A 20,448-nucleotide genomic window follows, 5' to 3' on the forward strand; every position below is an offset into this window, starting at 1 on the left:
TAAAAATCACTTTTTTCCAAATCCTATTATAACTGACGCACATTTTTTGTTCACTGTCCTGGCATCTTAATTATTACTTATTAATCAATCTGGAATTATGGTATCAAATTTAATTATTCATTTATTTCTCATGTTTTATTAAAATGGCTATAATTAAAATTTGTCTTCTTCTGCTTTATTTATAAGCTCGCGTCATTTTAGACGGCCGCCCAAATTTAATCTAATGGACCTATAGTTTAACGTGGGTTCGGATCCACGAACCAATTTTTTGTAAAGACAAACACAAACAATCATGTCTATGCCAGGATTTAAACCTGAGACCACACGATCGCATCATGAACTTTTGCCCACTGCGCCACCGAGGTCGGTTAAGATTTTGTAAAAATCCCATTTTCTTATTCGCCATAGTTTGAGATAGCGATCGTTCTAAAAACTGGAAAATAATTTCCAGTAATTTCTTATAGGCTTTTTGCCAGAGGTAATTTGCAATATTTTTTTTCCTGAGGACAAGGCTTAGAACATTGAAAGGCTAGAAGTAGCATGCCGTGGAACTATGGGCAGGTTTGTTTGCTTGCAACATCTCTGATGCAATGATGCCAAGTGCTTATAGAGAAATGGCAAAAATCACTTTATAATATCATAAAAATTTTCAGTTGTTTCCGAAGGCACAAAACAATACTACTGCTCCCCTTTAATAAAATATCAAGCATTTTTTAAAAATAAATTTGATAAGATACTCTATATCGAAGTCAATATAAGTTAAGTAAATAAAAATAAAGTACGAAGAAACGAGAAAACGGTAATGGCATCGCAACGCCGCTCGATCGCATTGTTTATGTCACAGATACAAGCACTCTTGACCAGTGACGTCGTCAACAAATATTTATACCTGATAAATTTTTATTAATTAATAATTAAAGAGTTTGAGTATAAGTAATATTACCATTTATGAGCTATTTATGTGTTTTTTTTAATGGACTTCATTAGAGGAAGGTCCTAATGAAAGGCAGCATTTTTGTCAAAGCATTTTTATGGAAATTAAATATTTTATTAATATAATATTATAGATTTCTTAATAAATCATGTTTTAAGACAAAAATTTTTAACATTTTGCAAAATTTTATTGTTATTGTTATATATTTAGCCTGTATAATGGTTTTGAGACATTTAATATTGACCTATATAATACCTAATACCAAATATTATATCATATTAATTCATACTAAAAAACAAAGCTAAGAATAAAGACTATGTACAATAGATTAGATTAGAGAGTTTATTAGTAGTAATATACAAACAAGTGCTTTTACAAGTCAAATAAAATATGTAGTATGTTGGGCTTTTCCATAAAATCATGTTATTATTTCATGTAAGTATTTTAATAATGACTTGAGACATCTAATTCAATTTCTTTGGCGCAAATTTGCTTGATGCAATCTTCGAATTTTAATTTTTTGTTCTTTATTTTTTTCCATAATCTGGTGACAAGTGATTAAGCTCTTGAAACGGTGGAATCATCAGTGCTTAGGTCCTCAGGATATCATTTTGATTTTACCCTAGAATAATATACATAAAAATATAGTATTACCAAAATTAAAAAGAAAAAATTAAAAAAATGTATTATGATAATCCAATTGATCAATAAAATGTATGTTATTATAGAGAATCTTTGTAATGTCATACATTTGATTAATTGCATTTAATTAAACAAATATAATACAATAAAATACCATATCACTTTTAAATAAGATATATAGAATAGGATGATACATGGCATAAAACCATGTGTAGAGAGAGGGGAAGTCAGAAATGAGTCAGGGAATGTGTAGCAGTTAAACAAAAACGGCTTGGATGAGAAATAGTAATTGTTGACCTAGACTCCACGGTTACTGTAGAACTATAATTCTCAGATGCAGTTATTGTTGATGATGAATGATCAGATCTGTAATTATACAAAATTTGGTGTATCAAGAATATTAATCTATTTTAATTATCCATACGTGTCTATATTAGCTTCACTGTTTGTACTATATACCATTTTGAAAGCTAAAGAAGTTTTTGCACTCTTCAGGAAAGCTACCCCTGTAGCTTTGAAGGGTAAATCACTTGGTAAATTAACTGAATTATTGGCTGCTGTGTTTTTAACCAGTGCATCAGAAATCCTAGTAAAAAAATAGTTTTACACACATACCTAATTTAATAAGTATTAGGTATAAATAAATCTTATATGAGTAACACTAATACTTTTTGTGAAGAAGCTGTATGTTTTACAACATAGCCCAAGCACAAGTTTTAAAAGGTTGTTTTTTTAGCTTACATAATGTAGTAAATAAAAGCATGCAAACCTTTATCAATAATTCTAAGGTAAAATATACTCATACCTATAAATATACTAGAAAAATATATTTAAAAAAATTACCTTTGAGGTAGAGCTGATTTTTTTAATAAAGTCTGGCTACTGATAATATTATCTCCCTTATATCACTTCTAAGGATGTGATCTGAACAAACAAATATGTTCTTTTTAAATGTGTTGATTTCCGTTAATGAAACCCATTGTTCCCTTTGGGCATAATCGTTGGGCAATCTATAATAAGTATTTGATATTTAACCAAAAAGCAGAAAAAAATTACAGTAATAAATTAATATGTGGTGCCAATTACTATATATATTATTGTAAGTTGCAATAGGGTAAAAAAAAATTATGGAACAAATTTTAAAGAAAGACAAAATTAACTTTATACATAGATATCAAACTATATATAGATAGGTACATAGGTATTATGCATTTTTTCTGCCAAAACAACAAAAAAAACATAAAATCCTGTAATAAAACCAGGGACAAAATTCTAGTTTTATATCTTTTATAGCCTATTAATAGATGAATATGTTCAAAAAAATATTTAGATTTAAAAATATAAATATGTTGGTATTTTACGCACACTTTCACATTCAAATTTTTATTAGGTTTATATCTATAAGATCCCCTATTCTACGTTTATGATGATGGTTACCCCATGATGTGATGTTATGAAAGTTTCGGTACTTACTTGTGAAAAGATCGGCTGGAATCACCTTTTTATCATGATGCGGCACAAACGACACAAGTTTTTGCCATCCTAGCAATTTAAAAAAACACTAAAACGTGGCCTTTTTTCCTTTTTAAACCAAAAATTAAAGAAAATACACGAATCCCGAATATAAACAAAAAGCCGTTTGACAGATGACACAACGCGTATGGTTTAGGCGCTTAAGCTCCGGTGTTGTCGCTTCAAATTTTTTAGAAGCAGTTTTAGGAATAAGAATGTTAATAATTTTGTTTTTTTTTTTGCTTAAGGATATATTTATTCTTAAAATAGGTTAATTGTAGTATTTATACTTTTTATTTTCAATTTTCCTATAAAATATAACAGAAATAAGTTAAATTAACGTTATAATGTTTGTTAAAATACAGCTAAAAATTTCCTCCGTTGGAAATTTGTGTCGACTTGACAACAGAGAATCGGCACATATGTTTGTAAATAAAACACCCCTCTTGCCCCTGTGCACATGTTGGACTCAAACAAAGTTGTTGTTTACTAATTCTAGCCTTTCAATGTTCTAAGGGACAAGGCTAATTCTTCTCGATAATCCGAAGTACTTCTTAGCGGGACACCCGGTACATGTAAGTCGATGATAGGTTAGACGTTCATGGAATACGAATATTGATCCTTGTAAAACTCCAAACAACTTTGGTTTTTAAGTGTATATCATTGTAATATTATAATTTTGCTTATATGACTTAGAATTTATTTTTATCATAATTTTTATTTTAAGATTTTATAAAAATAATGCATAATAACATTATTTATTAAATTATTAAAGACATATCATTCAATGATTTTTTTTAAAATGTAAGCCTACAGTAATTAACTTTAATTTTTTTTAATAACTTTCGATATAGGAATTTTACTTCACTATTTTATATTTATTTTGGTAGAAGTAGCATAATTACAAGCCCATAGAGTAAAGGCCCATAGGTTTAAGGTGAAACAGTTTATGTTGCTAAATTTTCAGCAAAGGTTAACCTTTCATTTACCACAAATTTCCAACCTACCATCAACCTGTACCTGAAACCAGTATTACAAGTGTGCAAAATGAATATATGAATTTCAAAATTACTTACAAGTTGAATTTCGCAATGTTATTAAGCCTTTTCCTGGGAGCAGAAGGGCGCAACCTGCCTTTAGCCTCCTTTTCTCTGGGTGGGCTTCATGATAATAAAGTTCAATACACAATATAAGTAGTCAAAAAAAATATTATTCAAAATACCACAATAACAAATTTCAAAAAGCTAAGCTTTTAAACACTAACACCAACTAAAAACATACAAACGAGTAAAAGACGTAAAGACTTCTCCGTAACCTCAAGATCGAGCTAAAGTTGTCGTACGAGTCGTACGACTGACATTTGCAGTTCGCGACCTAATAGTATATTAGGCAAATGGGGATACAGCTATTTTTTTCCCGCTCAGCGCCGCATGCTTTGAGGCTTACAAAAAATATAAATTCATTGACATTAAAATTAGATATACGTCCGACAGTATACAAAATACTTTCATAAAAAAACACTTACCAAATAAATACTAATAATTAAATGAAAATAGTATACCAAATTATATAAAATACGTAATATAAAGAAGAAAATACAGCTAGATGGAAAGCCGGCTCTGGTCGCCCCACCATAAGGCAAGGAGGCAGGCGCCGAGAAAATTCACGTGGATCGGCGACACTAAATTCCAAATATATTCGAATTAAATAATTTCAGGAAGGGCTCAGTAGTTCCATAATTTCATTGTCTAAATTTTATAAAAATAGGTAGTGTTTGGTACCAATGTAAAGATAAAACATAAAGCTATGTCTCTATTGAAGCCGTTTTTGGATTTAGGCCTTCAACATTACAGAATTAATTTTTGAAAATAGGGTTCAAATTTAATTATTTTACCAGCCGATTTCTCAAATTCAAAAACAAAAATCAGAATTCTGATTCAACAGAGACATGACAAATATGTCTTTTTGTCGAATAGTTTTTAAATTATACTTTTAGCTTAAACCGTTCAGAAAATATACCGGATATTCAAAGCATTATAAAGCCCATATATATTTTGGCGAGTGGTGGCCTCTTAAGTGAAAACTGGTGCTGATGACGGTTTTCTGCCACAGCATGTGGGTTCTCATAATGCCATGTGTGGTTATTGTGGAAGTTCATAATTGCGTCCCTGGAGAAATTAGCCTCATCGGTGAAAAGTATTTTTCTTATAAACGGTGTATCTTGCCTTAAGCGTTCTTGCATCCAACTACACAAAGCCGTTCTTTTCGGAAAATCGCCTGGCAAAAGTGCCTGCACCCGCTGAATATGATACGGGTATAAAAGGTTTCTTTTAAGAATATTCCAAACTGTAAAGTTACTAATGTGTACCGTCTGAGCAATTTTCCTAGTGCTTGTGGTGGGATCTTCCTCGAATTCATTGAGCACCTGTTCTTCAATTTGAGGAGTAGCTGTTCGGGGATGTGTGCGTTTTCAGCGGTGAGTTTTTTAAAGCTGCCGGTTTCACTTATACGTTGGTGTAAACGCGTAAACACGGAGTGATGAGGAATAACACGATTCGGGTAACGTGCAGCATAAATACGCAAGGCTTCTCGTGCGTTTCCGTTAGCCAGTCCATAAATGAAGTGCATATCGCACATTTCTTAAAATTAATCTTGTCAACAGGCGGACAGTGACTATGATTTAAATTTAAAATATCACAAAATCTTACAAATATCGACTTTATCGTAGGCAGAGGAAGAATGTGGTAAAAAGATTAAACTCTTAAACAAGAATGTGATTATCGTTGCGGCGGCGTTGTCCGTAGTTACGTTAAAAAAATTATGTTCACATTCGCGATTTTGGAAGCGTGAAATATTAACACTTCTTATATGTCACTTTTTTTAATATGTTAAATAAAGTGACATATTATGAACTACAATGAAATTTTAAATAAAATTTAAATAAAAACTTTTTATAACGATCATAGAAAAAATAAATTTTAGCGATCAGTCAAAGTAGAAAAATGTTTTTTAATTTTTTGTGCGAAAACCGTGCATCTAACGGACAAAGTCCAAGGGATCAAAAATGTTGCAAATAAAACGGGGAACTTAAAAATATTTTTTAATATAAGAAAAACCTGTGGCGTACCATTTTTCTTTTTAAAAGTATTCAGCGGAAAACCCGCACACACGCCATTGGAGAACATAAAAATGTTAAAAGTATGTTGGTAAATGGATCTGAATACACAGACCCTGCATACCAATCTTTGGACAAATATCTACAGGGGTATTTAAGTTATCGAAAAAGAAACATTTTTTTGTTAAAACTTTACCACCCTGTAGCTCAAAATCTAAAAGGTTTAGGACCTATGTTTATAGGAACTTTTTTGCGAATTTTTGTCCAAAGGACACGTTCCTGAATTTTGTCGCAATATATAAAAAACACCCTGTATAAAATGGACGCACGTGGCAATGTACAACAGAGCGATAATGCAGTAAAAAGACGCCAAAAAGGTACTGAAAGTGTTAGAAAAGAAAGAAAAAGGTGCAGAATTAGTGGTTTACAACATTCAAATTATAAAAGTGTTATTGTGCCGCCAAAAAATCCGCCTGAACTTGAGGTAAGCAATTCTAACCTTAAAACAAGCTCCAAAATATGACTTCACTTTTTTGTTACAGGTAACATGTTCTTGTAAATATGCCTGCAAATCTTTAACATTCGAGCAAAGAAACGCACTGTTTCGTCAATATTATGAAGCTGCTAATTTCGATAAGCAGGGTACTTTTCTTTTGGGACTGATTCAAGCTATAAACGTAGGTCGCAGGAGACACGGCACGTATAATATGCCAGAACAAAGTCGTCGCCAAAGTACGATTACTTATGCTGTTCCTAATGGTAGTGGACAACATGTTCAGGTTTGTCGAAAAACTTTTTCTGACATATTTGCACTGAGTCATAAAAGAGTGCAAGTACTTGTCGAAAAAAAGAAAATGGGACATACTACGTACACAGATCAACGTGGTAAGGGAACGAAAATTAGAAAGTATTTGCCAGAATTTCGTCAGCATGTCAGGGATCATATTCAGAGCTTTCCTCGCGAGGAAAATCACTACAGCCGGAATAAGTCAATCAAAGAATTTCTAAGTCCAGATTTAAATCTAAATCGTATGTTTTTGGCGTATAATGCCAAATATCCACAATCAACCGTTACTTATAAGTATTACTCAATGGTATTTAAGAATAATTTTCCAAATCTTAGATTCGGAAGGCCTAGGTCAGATACATGTTCGAAGTGTGTTCTTTATCAAAATAAGATTAAATCAATTTCATTGTCCGATCCAGAAAGAAGACAAGTTACGCAAAAACTGGAATTGCATCATCGTAAAGCGGAAAATACAAGAGTCGCAATGAACACCGACATTGCTAAATCACAAACAATAGAAAGTGATATATATACAATACTATTTCGATTGATTTAGAACAACTGCTTTTGTACATTCTGACATGTTTTACAGTCGGCAGTTGTCCTGTTTTAACCTCGGAATTCATTTGTCAGATACAGATGATGCATTTATGTGTCTCTGGGATGAGTCACTTACTGGGAGAGGTGGAAATGAAATAGCGTCTGTTCTGCTAAAAGTAATTTTGCACTCAAATTTTCCTAAAGGAAAAAATTTGGTCATGTGGAGTGACAATTGCATAGGACAAAACAAGAACAAGATTATTTTAATGTTGATGATTTACCTAGTTTCTAAGGGTATCTACGAAAAGGTTGGGCAAAAATTTCTGATCTGAATTTCTGAAGTGGCCATTTATGTCTCACTTGTGATAGAGATTTTGCACAAATAGAAAAGAGAAAAAGCGTTGTAAAAAACTACACTAACACACAAGAGGCACAACTAACACGCAAGAGGCACGCCACCAAAGACCTGTACTGCGTATGGAAAAAAACGATTTTAAAGATTTTCAGAGCATGGCAGGCGAATATCTAAATACGACTAAACTACAAATTTCACAAATAGCCTGGATTAAAATTGAATAGGGGCAAGAAACGTTGGTTAAAACCAAAAAGACCTTCTCTCAGCTCGAGGAATGGACCACTTGTAATGTTTTAAAGAAGGGAAAAAGGTCTAGTGAAATTCCGGTAGCATTGGTTCCAAACCTCGACTGCAGAAATCGTATTTTAGCCGAGAAGCTGAAAAAAAGATATGATGGACTATATTCCTGTTAAATATGTTCAGGTTTATGATAATATCATCACAAAAAACACAATCGAATTAAAAGGCTCCTTTGGACATAGACCCTTTTGACAGTGTATTCTAGTCGATTTTGTGTTATGATTAGTTTTTCTCAATAATAGTCTTTGTTTTGTGTATAACAATATAACACGTTTATTGATTCTTGTTTAATTTGCCTAATAAAACTATTTCAATACAAATTCAAAGTTTTTTTAATGTTATATATATTGTTTTATCAATATCTCAGTTTCATTTTTTTGGCACTTAGACCCTTTTGAATTTCCACTCTTCAATTATGTGAAAACAACTTTTTCATATTATGCTTTTATTATTTAAAATTGAGTCCACAGCCAACCCATGCAATAAAAAAGTGTCCCAGACAAAATCAAAAAATACTGGAGGGTCATAGGTACTGAAGCCACTGCCATTTTTGTCACTAAGTTTTATTTTTCGTGTATGTAAATTACAAAATATGTGATTATAGCGGTACAAACTACAAAGCGCTAAAAAATCCTATAAATTTACAATTTTATCTCCCAAAAAGATTCAAAATTGACTCACTCTATATTTTTTAATTACAGCAAAAGAAAATCCTGTGTAAGCCGGCAATAATTACATATTTAACGTAAGTAGAAAAATATTCACAATATTTAAAGTTCTGTATTTTTTTCAACCATCCTCACTTTTTTATCAAAATTTTATCCACACTCAACATTCTATGTACAAATTTTCAAAAAAATCATGTTTTTAGTTTTTACACGTCCCTTTAACCTTACCGGGCCCATTAAATTTCTCTCTTTTATTTTTAATCCAAAATCCAACACAAATAAGTTAAATTAACATTATTATATGTGTTAATATAATGCTGAAAATTTTCTCGTGTAAAAATGTGTGTAAACTTGACGACAGATATGAATAACAACAGGTGAATATTTTTGTAAACAAAACCCCCCTTTGCTCCTGTGTACATGTTGAACTTAACCAAAGTTGTTATTTACTGATTCTAGTCGTTCAAGTTTTAAACCAATTCAGTTGAAAAAGAGTGTCCAAGAGCCATACCCAAATTCCCGTTCAAGTGAAGTTTTCACTTATAAGTTGATACGTACCTCCTCAATTTCCCCTTTTAACGTCCTGTTAGCCAGTTTGGTTCTGCTGGTCTCCAACATGATCTGGCTTAATTTCCCTCTTAAATTGTCATACTCCTTTTGTTGTTCTTTTATTCCTTGCTCGCAATCCTCTTTGATTTTTTTCTTTTGCCCTTCTACCTCTTTTTTAATGACTTGAAATAAGCTACACGTAAAAATAAGAAGTTATGAATTTGAGGAGTTTTAGAGCAAAGTTTCCTATATACTTTGCAATTGATTCTACGTTTTACTACATTATCTATTGAGCTTTTTGGAAAAAAAATTACAGTTTTTTTTTACCTTTTTTCTTCCTCTGTGGAGTTTTTCCCGATTTGCTCCCCTCGAAACGCCACATTAATTAAAAACAGGACTTTATCCGGGTCCAGACTTTTCGGTCTCGCCATTTCGCTCTCGTATTTTTCCTTCTGTTTTTTTGTCAGCTCGAGTAAATCGTGGGCTTCGGAATTGATTTTCTCCAGCAATTTTCCGATACAGTTTTCTGGGTTACAATATTTCGAGGTTAAATTGAAGGAAAAAAAATGTTTTTAAAGAAATTTAAATTTATATGTATAATAACGCATAATGCTTGGACCGTTCAGCCCTCCGTTCGAATAGGGCTAATATAAGCTGTAGAATGGACGGAAACGAGGACTAAGCGAATAATTTGGAGGAACCTTAAGGCAAAACCGTTCAGTACTCCATCCGACACACGTTTAAATAAGTAAGTTTCGATAAACTTGATGGTTTTTAGTTAAAGAATCATAAATTGCAGTGACTCCTTAAGTGAAATATAAAGATTAAGTCGACAAAAATAAATACTCAGATAACCGTAATTACCAAATGGAGTTTAATAGCAAGCTTAAAAAATGGAAACACATACAAACTATGTTGGATACCAGGACCCGAACGTGTTAAGGGTACTAAGAAGCAAAAGTGACTCAAACATTAAATGTACTATACTTTATAGAGTTGGATAGTAGAGAGTTTGAATCATTATTAAAGAGACAACACTGCAAAAATTATACAAAAGCATGGGGAAAGACATTGGACAGTAAAGAAAACAAAAACTAATTAATGAGGGGAAAGGAACAACAAAATTCGTGGTTTGATAACATGGAATACATAGATAGAAGACATGTAAGTCAGATAGTAAGAATCACAAGTAGGTCTTTAAGTAGTCTTAACTAGCTATCTTTTTCCTACCGTAGAAAAAAAGAAGAATAAATAAAGAAAGAAATACATCAGAGGTACAAAAAGAGGAACAAACAAACATAAATAAATAAGGAAACAAAATGGATAAGGGAGACAATTGGAATGTTATTTAATCATAATCTCAAGAGAAGCAAATAAAAAAAACTTATAATTTTCACTAATTTAAATTACTTTACCACATTAAAAGTATAGAACTTGAGAAGTATTTCATTGGACCTCATCAATAGGTTATGGGCCCATTGTGTCTGTGGACCAATGAAACCAGCAAGTATTGATGTTTACCATTGTCTATACTTCATGAAGTATATTATTTTTTAAGCAGATAAAGCGAATTTAGGAAAGAAGCTGTGCCAACTGCAGCCTACCTTACAAATAGGACATTTACTTCTACCCTGACAAACAATGTGACACCATCGGAACTTTGGCATGGTCACAAGCCCAACCTGGCTAAAATAAAAAATGTTGGATGTACTTCATATGTTCATATTCTACTGGAAAACCGACAGAGCAGACTTGGATTCCAGGGATAAAAACTTTTTATTCTTTATTTAAGCTATTTATCTGCAAAAAATATAGTCTTTATAAATTGTCGAATATGAGAAATACTATCGAATTGACTCCTCCCTTATGTGGACTGTTCACGGCATCGTATAAATAGGGCCAATTTCCAACAAGCTGAAAAACTGCTCGAGTGCAAGCTGTACCCACAAAGGGTAAGAAGACGATGCCCTCCAATTACCGCCCGATTGCACTAGTTCCAGTAATATCGGAGATTATGGAGAAAGCAGTCAACCAACAACTGTTAAGATATCTGGAATCATCTGGACTAATCAGCGATCATCAATACGGCTTCCGAAAGCTTAGATCCACCGGCGATCTTCTGGCTTACGTCACACACTTGTGGACGGAGGCCATGGAGAAGCACGGCGAGTCCCGCTCAGTCGCTCTTGACATTTCCAAGGCATTTGACAGAGTGTGGCATGAGGAACTACTAACCAAGCCTCTCCTCAATCGGCATACAAAACTCATTATTGAATTGGATCAAAAGTTTTCTTGAACAATGAATAATCCAAGTAGCCGTCGATGGATACCTCTCCGACAAATTTAACATTAACGCTGGAGTCCCTCAACGATGCATTCTATCCCCCACCCTTTTCTTGATATATATCAATGATTTGCTAGGAACCACTGTCAATCCAATCTACAGCTTCCAAAAAACTCGCAGTGCTTTTCAAAACGAAAAAACTGTATACACCAGAACAGCTGCTGACTCTTTATAAAGCTCAAATACGCCCTTTCCTCGAGTATTGCTCGCATGTCTGGAGCTCTGCACCCAAGCATAGTTTAAACCTGCTGGATTCTATACAGAAGAGAGCTATTCGTCTTATCGACAAACCAGAACTGACAAAGAGTCTGGATAGTCTGAAGCACAAGAGAAAGGTGGCTGATCTCTGTTTATTCTACCGTTATTATTACGGGAAGTGCTCCTCTGAGCTGGCAGGCCTGGTTCCACCCAGGGCTGTTCCGGCAAGAATGACGCGTCTAGCAGTTGCGGCTCATCAACATCGAGTCCACCTGCCTACCCCAAGGACGTCGCTGTATCGGGACTCATTCATCTGGAGAACATCTTCTTTGTGGAACGGGCTTCTACCTCACATATTTCCCGACGCATACAACCTACAGCGATTCAAGATAAACCTATGTTTATAGGAAAGGGTTTATAAACCACAAATATCTTCGCGCAAGCACCACTCCAAGAGTGACGTAGGACTTTCCTCTTGTGCTTGTGTTTACCATAAGAAAAAAAAAGATTATTTTCACAAATCAGAATAAAGAGAAGATTCAAGAGGAGGAAGATGATAATCATGAAAAGTTGAATGGTGAAGATTCCAATGTGCCTAGCTAAGTTGAAGATTATAATAAGCTTTATTTCAACAGGTTACATATACCCAGTTACAGGAAAATCAATTAAATATATAAATGTACGAATGCATGAATTGTATTAGATTCATGCAACTAAACTATAAAAGAACTATAAAAGAATTGCTATATAATTAAAAAAAAGTAGTGAACTTGAGAAAATAAATAATAAAAAATCAACACTAAATTAGGATAAGAATCAAGAATTAATTTAAATCAAAAGACCAAAAAAAAAATGAGTAAATAAATGTATTCAAGCTAAAAACTAAATAACTAAAAACTAAATAACCTAGCCTTCCCCACCGACCATACGCAGGTGATTCAAGATAAGTGCCAAATCGTCATGGTGAATGTCACAAGAATCAGCAATAGTGTTAAAGTTTTGACACATAAAGTGAATAGGACTCTGGTACAGAATGTTGGACCTGGCTGTGTCCAAGTTAAAAGCTGGACACTGTCTGGATCCTGGGCGTGGTATATGAAAGCAAATCTTTTGCAAAAGGGATGGGCAGTCAATTTTATGGTTAAGTAAATTAAACAAGAATTTCACCGAATGCATTTCTCTCCTCTTCACAAGTGACCGTTCAGTATATCTAGAGAGCAGCAGGTTATGGTCAAAACCCCTTGGAGGATAGACTTCATCATCCTTAAATGCCAAACATTTAAGGAATCGCCGTTGGACTGATTCTAATAGGTGAATGTGCTGGTTGTAAATGGGAGACCAAATGAGGGAGCAGTAGTCCAGCCTGGATCTAACAAATGCATAGTAGAGCGTTTTGGCAGTGGCAGTGTTCAAAAAAAGTTTGCAATTTCTAATAATAAAGCCTAGCATGTGAGTAGCTCTAAAAACAGTATCTTCGATTGGGGGATAAAAGAAAATTTTTGGTCAAAGGTGACTCCAAGATCCTTGAAACAGGTAGACCTTGCCAGAGACTCTCCATTAACTGAGTAATTAAAGGCAATTGGACTTTTGATACGAAAGTAGCTGGCCACATTACACTTGGAAACATTAAGGTTAAGCCGGTTCAAAGTGCACCAATGGTGTACAGTATTGATGTTCTCTTGAAGTAGACCACAATCTGCTATAGAGTCAATCCTATGGAAAAGCTTTAGGTCATCAGCATATGCTAACCGAGAACAATTGAGGGTGGAGATCAAGTCATTAGCGAAAACGTTAAAGAGAAGGGGGCCCAAGTTAGAGCCATGAGGAACTCCGGAGGTGGGTGAAAAACAAGCAGATCTAAAGCCTTCGACCACTACAAACTGAGAGCGGTCAACTAAATAAGAGTTAAGGAGCTTTATCAAGCGACTGACTATGATTATGACAGAATGATTATGACTGATTATGACAGAACGGAGTAAGATGTTAATCCTACACATGAACGAAGAAAAAGTTCAAGAAGAACTGTTCTTTCGAAGAAACTGGAAGAGTATCAAAGTTGGAGGGATGATGATCTATTGGGACTACTGCAGATAATATAGCAGAAGCCTATGAAGAAGGTATAGCAGTTGGTCTTGGATGGAAGGAAGTAATACAAAGTGAAGTGGAATCCTTGGAAAATTGTGCAATATCCAACCATATCATTGGTTCCAGGTGGATTTTCAAGAATAAGGTTATCGATGGACAAAGGGTGAAGAAAGCTCGATTAGTTGTAGGGGGCTACAAACAATGTGACAGTTATTACTCACTAGTTGCCAGGATCATAGCAATCAGATTACTCTTCTCTCTAAGTATTTAGGAAGACTTTCGTGTCGCAATAGGACTTTTTAAAATGGCGAACTAATTACAGTGTCTACATGGAAATACTAAAGAAAGCAGAAAATAAAGGCTTTAAAAGCATGTATAAGTTAAGAGAAAAGAAAAAAATAAATAAAAACCCTAAAAGTCTCGGTCTCAAAATATTTTTTATTAAAAAAAGCATCATCAGGCCTTATAAGCTAGTAATAACTCATTGGAAGCACTAAGCAAGTCAAGCAAGTACTCGTGCAAGTACTAAGCAAGTTATCTCGTGAGCGTTGTTACTAGTTTATAAGACCCCTGATGATGCTTTTTTTAATAAAATTTATTTTGAGACCGAGACTTTTAGGGTTTTTATTTATTTTTTTCTCTTCTCTTAACTTACACATACTTTTAAAGTCTTTATTCTCTGCTCCCTTTAGTATTTCCATGTAGTTCCATGAGTTCCGATGATGCTTTTTTAAGCGATACATGTTTTGCTTCGAGAATTGATTGGTTTTCTCACATATGTAATAATGGTAAATAGTAAAGCAGATTTATTAAGTTTTAGTATTACTTACTTTATTAGAAAATTTCAAAGAGAGCATTGTATATTTAAAATAAAGTGCTTAGATATTGGAAATTAACACAGATCAGTTTGTAGTATGCAATAGTAATGATTATATTATCTCAGCATGCAGATTTTGCAAATTGTACGATAGATAAAAATGTGTATCTGGATTTTTCCTGTTTTATTGGAAAACCTTACAATTATCAGTATTGTTATTAACTACAGGAGGTGAATATATTATATCTGTTTCTAGTTGTACTACAGAGGTATTTTTATTTCGAAATTGATGCATATAAAAAATACAATTGTTAATATGTTTAATTATGTGGATTTGAGACAAGAAGGATCGAATCATGATTATTAAAACCTCTCGATTACTCAAAGAGAAAGGCGATGATACTACCCTATAAAATATCGTAAGCGTACTATTAACAAAAAATATGTATTCAATTCAAATTTTTGAAGATAATTAGTCGAATATGACCATGACGATTTAAATGAAGCGTACCAGACAGATGTACCGCATAAGGCTGAAACATTTTATTGTCTTAAAGTACAGTAGTACTTCAAATCAAATTGTAGATATGTTAATTATAAAATAAATCAGCTAATTTCCTGTTGGTGTGACAAGGATCAAAAAATGGCGTATGTGTCGTATCAAATTATCTTTTTATAACTTCTTGTAACTTTCACTAATTAAATTTATTTTAACACATTAGAATTTGTGCACATAGCACAACAGAATTCGTATAAATAACGTATAATGCAAGAACCGTTCAGTCCTCCGTTCGAACAGAGCATAGACGGAGAGTTCATGACCAAAAAACCCTTGATATTTCAGATTGTTCTGTGCATAGTCAACTTATAAAGCCTCATCTGTATCGAACGGTTTGTTTACAATTCAGGCTTTATAAGTATCCCAAAATTTAGAAAAGCGACCGATGTTTACTTCATTAATATTTTTCAGACAGTACACTGCACTGTAGTTCACTTATGAATTTTTTCAGTGTCTTGAAGATTCTGTAAATGCGCGTATTTATATGCGATTTCTTCAATATTTGAAAAGGTGTTTTCTTGCCTGTTCTGTAAAAAATTGGATACACGCACCACAGCCAGTCAGTGCGTGAAATCCTGATAAGCTTTGGCATAATGATGGCTTAAGTTCTTCGCCGAGTTCATTGACATTAGTGTATCATTTATTATTTCCATAAATATTGTTAGATCAGTTTCTGAACATTTGATTGAGGATATTCTTGCAGTCGGCTTTACATACGTGAAAAAAAAATGTATACATACGTATAAAAAAAAAATTGTATCTGCTTCTTCCTGGAGTTCGCAAGATAATTCTTCATCGATAATTTTTTATAATTGATACGTCGTTATTCTCATATGTATAACACATTTCATAATTAAATTTTTATTATGGATCTTCCTACAAACTACTGTTTCCCAGTGCTCGATGAGAAACCTGACGCAAGCATCTTTAAATTTGTTGTTTCTCAATTCTTTATCAAAATCTGAAAGTTCTAAGATATTATAATCTCTTTTGCTGAGATGTCTTCTTTATGTTCGTTCATAATTTTTTATGCACGGAGTGAAATACTGCTGGAAGATTATGTCCAATCATTTGGTTGGTGTCAATAATTGCGCTGTCTGTAGAGTAGGTGAAGCTGTTGGATGCAGTTCAGATTGTTAAAGTAAATCCACGAGTATCTCCTTCTTCGTATATGATGTCAGTTCTATCGTAATAAAATGTACGTCGTATTATCACGTTGGCTTTTATCTTAGGAAATATTAAGGTCATCATTCATTGCATTTGAATATATTATGATGCCAACCGCATCATGCAGTGTTTTTTTCTAACACTTCAAAAGCATGATAACTACAACAGTGGCCATATTTTTTAAGAACATGAATTATTTATTATGATTGTTGGTTAAGCTTTTCATTGCCATTCCCAAAGTGATATGTCTGCGAGGCTTCCATTAGTGACAGTATTATGTATGGTATGAGGCGCAATTAAATTCACTTTCCTCATCAACTGGAGTATTTTTGCATCGACTTAGGGTATCGCTCTTAATAACAGAACATTAAAATTCAGCAAATCACTTTTCATCGAGCATTCATATGCTACGAACTCGTTGAACTTCACATTCGACGATAAAGGTTTCTTTTCAATGTTTAGATTTCTTCTTCGCATAATTAATGCGGCTTTTTTCAGAATATAATCTTCTTCTAAAAATAAAAAAAGGTCATCGTCTATAGTTTTATTCTTCAGTAAAATTACATTCTTTGTTACAGAAAGCTGCTACTTTAATTTGTTCACCGAAATGATGGAGTATTTTATTAAGTAAATGATGAACGTTGCACGGAGAATCAATTTTTATTTTAATATCTGCAGACAATCTTTTCATGATATCATGAAAAGCTTTGTTAAGTGCAAGATGATGTCATTTTGATTTCTTGTATCGTATGTTGCAAAAGAAACAGGTATTTTGTTCGGCACTTAATTCTGTTTCTGATATTTCGACAACTGATGGATTTAATGTATCAGATGCCCATTCTTTAGATGTTTCTTCTGTTTCAGGTTGAGATGAAGGGTTGAGTACGGGTGAGGAAGCTGGTTTAACTGTGAAAATCAATTTGAAATGTAGTAAAGTAAATATCTGAAATATTATTATAGTCTTTCTATCATTGCATTAAATATTTTTGCTGAATATATTATGATATTGATGCCCTTTTTTCATAATATTTATTCATTATAGCCAAAAACGTATTTGCGCTGAAACTACTTCGTCGTCTCTTCTTTCCTCGTCACAAAAAACACATTTTATCGAAGAAAGCATATTCAGGAATAAATAGAAAAATCACTTTAAAATCTCAAAATGTACTTCTTCACTAGCGAGCACTGTGAAATGAACTAACCTATTCTCTGTCGTAAACCCCCTGTTTTTGAAACCTCCATATCCATAAAAATTTCCAGCGATACTAATGTTGCTAACACTCACTTTTCGCTATGTTTTAAAAATTATATTGCATAAAACGGATCGATGTTGCTTAGCCTGGCGGTTTTCAATTTAGTTAGAACAAACTAAACCAACAAAAAACTCAATCGATCTGAAGTATGAAGGGTTTTTTGGTCATGAGCTCTTAGACTATAATAGAAGTTGTGAAATTAACGGAATCCATAACTAAGCGTATAGTGTGGAGGAACCTTAAAGCAAAACCGTTCAGTACTCCATCGGACATACATTTAAATAAGTAAAATTTCGCTAAATCTGATGACTTTGGGGAGTTAAAAGGTTAAAATTACCTTCACTACTTTTTAAACAGCTACTGTGTATCTCCCACTGTAAATTATGTAAAATCTGCTCGATTGCGCTCAAATCGTTGACCCGGTGCCTGCTCGTCTCGTGGTTCTGCGAGATCCGCTTAATTTCACTTTCCAGGTAGGCCTTTTCCATTTGTATCCCCACCAAGTAGTTGCAATTCAAACGTTGCTCGATCGGCAAAGAATACACCTGCTCCACTATTAATTATATTAACATAATACATTCTTTAATGTCATGAAAGATGGTGTCATTTTGAACGTTAAAAGTTAGGTTATCTTTAGAAGCCACGCCCACGAAAGAATGAGGACTAGGAGGAGACAGAATATAACGCATCGGTTAATAAGTCCGCAAGATATGTCGCAGTGTTTCAAATGACTCCTGTCAAAATTTGACGACAATCTACCCACTAGTGCTTGACAGGGAATTATTTATGTGACATTAGTTTTATTATAAGTAAACAGATGGATTCAAAGCAGTTTCATGTGTTAATTTATCATTTACTAAGCTTTCACGTGACATAAATGCGAATTAGAGCAAAAACCACGAACTTACGAAATATACCTAGACTGCTAATGCATATGGCGAGGATACCCAAAAATGACCACTGTCTGGTGGTCGCCATTTTTATAGTGGTTGTGTTGGTCACTCTGAACATTTTTAGTGTTGCCAACAAAAGATATATTAAATAACGGTAAATAAGTTGACGACGCTGACGTTTGAGGTGTGAGTATAACGGATTGTCTAGTAGCACAGGAAACATAATCAGCTTACAATGGGTGAAGTACCACAAATTAGAGACAAGCTAGTTTTTGTGTATATGAATTCATACAAACGTTTACTATGACATACTGAAAGTCCCATTTGGTAAAAGTATGGCAAGTATGGAAAAAATGGCCGCGATCTTGTTTTTTATCATTTTTTGTTAATATCTTAGTAAATTGAATTTTTATGAAAATTTTTGAAGAGGATGGATAATAAATCATTAAAATTTTTTCCATTATTTTAATATCTAGTATGAAAATATATATTTTTACTATAAAAAAATTAAAATATATGATTTAATAGCCATTACTAATGAATATAACAGGTATATATTCAATTTAGGTGCAAAACAATGTATTAAAAGGTTATGTAATTGATATTTGCTCATCTAAAACATAACAAAAAGAATTCGCTACGCCACTGGATAATGAAGCAGCTGCGAGACAAGTGCGCGTACCAAGGTCATTACTATGCACAATTTTCAGTCTATAATATCACGTATAAGTTAAAAGACGCGTGCAATTTTGGTTGTAGCGTTATTTTGCTATTTCGTATTAGTGACTTACTTAAATGGAGAAAAGCAAATGTGCAATATGCAGTGAAAAAGGTACTTCTAAGACTCTAGTAGTGGTAGGGAAAAGAGGCCTTCTAAAACTTATAAACACCAGCAAATTTCACGGTGACTGCAAGTGGCAAACATTTGAATCTGTGGATTCTTTAGTAGTTCATAAGGATTGCAGAAAGAAATATACTCATCCATCAAATATTAAAAAATCCCAACGAATTTGTGATAATGCCACTGATACCCCACAATGCTCAAAATCAATGCTGCGATCCTCGTTAAGCCACCAGTGTTTTGATTTTAAAACTTGCTGTTTTTTTTGTGCCGAGGTGTTAAACGTTAAGCAAGATAGTTTCCGCGTAGTGTCTACAATTACCTTTAAAACGTCTGTAGCAGAACAAGCCATGAATAGAAATGACGACTGGGGAAAAGAAGTTTATAATAGGATATGTATAGAAAACGATCTTATTGCAGCTGAAGCAAGATACCATGTATCTTGCTACTGGAGATTTAAAAAATCGTCGTCCAACAAAAAACTCGGAAGGCCAGTAAATGATATAATGCAAACGGCATTCGAAAACGTTTGTATCGATATTGAAAACGATTTTGAAAATTGCCAATTCTCATTCAAGGAAATACATGAAAAGTTAGTTAATACCTTGCCTCCAGAAATAGAAGCTTGGTCTGAAAAATATTTGAAAACTAAAATAGTTGAAAAATATGGCAATAATGTTGTGATTTCAGATAGGGCCGGTAAAAGCAGCGTATTTTGTTTTCGTGATAACTGTGACAAATTGATTAATGATGAATGGTGTAAACAAAAGAACGTATCACCCCAAGAAGAACGCACAAGAATTTTAAAAACTGCAGCACAAATTTTGAGACAAGATATCAGATCTATGGTATGTACAACCGATGAATACCCTTCTCTCGACGAAATTAA

General features: G+C 33.4%; 2 protein-coding genes across 4 annotated transcripts in view; one reads left to right on the plus strand and one right to left on the minus strand.

Annotated features, from left to right (window-relative positions):
• Positions 1 to 20,448, plus strand: part of LOC126746232 (kazrin) — a 160,609-nt gene that overhangs the window by 56,432 nt on the left and 83,729 nt on the right. The gene's annotated exons all lie outside the window — the stretch shown is intronic.
• The window catches only part of LOC126746247 (myosin-2 heavy chain-like), a 39,092-nt gene that overhangs the window by 12,018 nt on the left and 6,626 nt on the right, over positions 1 to 20,448 (minus strand). For both annotated transcript variants that reach the window (XM_050454408.1, XM_050454416.1), the window contains 3 exons: positions 18,163 to 18,378; positions 9,730 to 9,928; positions 9,412 to 9,595 (listed from right to left, as the gene is read on the minus strand). In XM_050454408.1, the coding sequence (XP_050310365.1) occupies positions 9,412 to 9,595; positions 9,730 to 9,928; positions 18,163 to 18,378 (599 nt within the window). The remainder of the gene's footprint in view (positions 1 to 9,411; positions 9,596 to 9,729; positions 9,929 to 18,162; positions 18,379 to 20,448) is intronic.

This window comes from Anthonomus grandis, chromosome 2, assembly GCF_022605725.1.
Source record: "Anthonomus grandis grandis chromosome 2, icAntGran1.3, whole genome shotgun sequence".
In the NCBI taxonomy this organism is placed as follows: domain Eukaryota; kingdom Metazoa; phylum Arthropoda; class Insecta; order Coleoptera; family Curculionidae; genus Anthonomus; species Anthonomus grandis.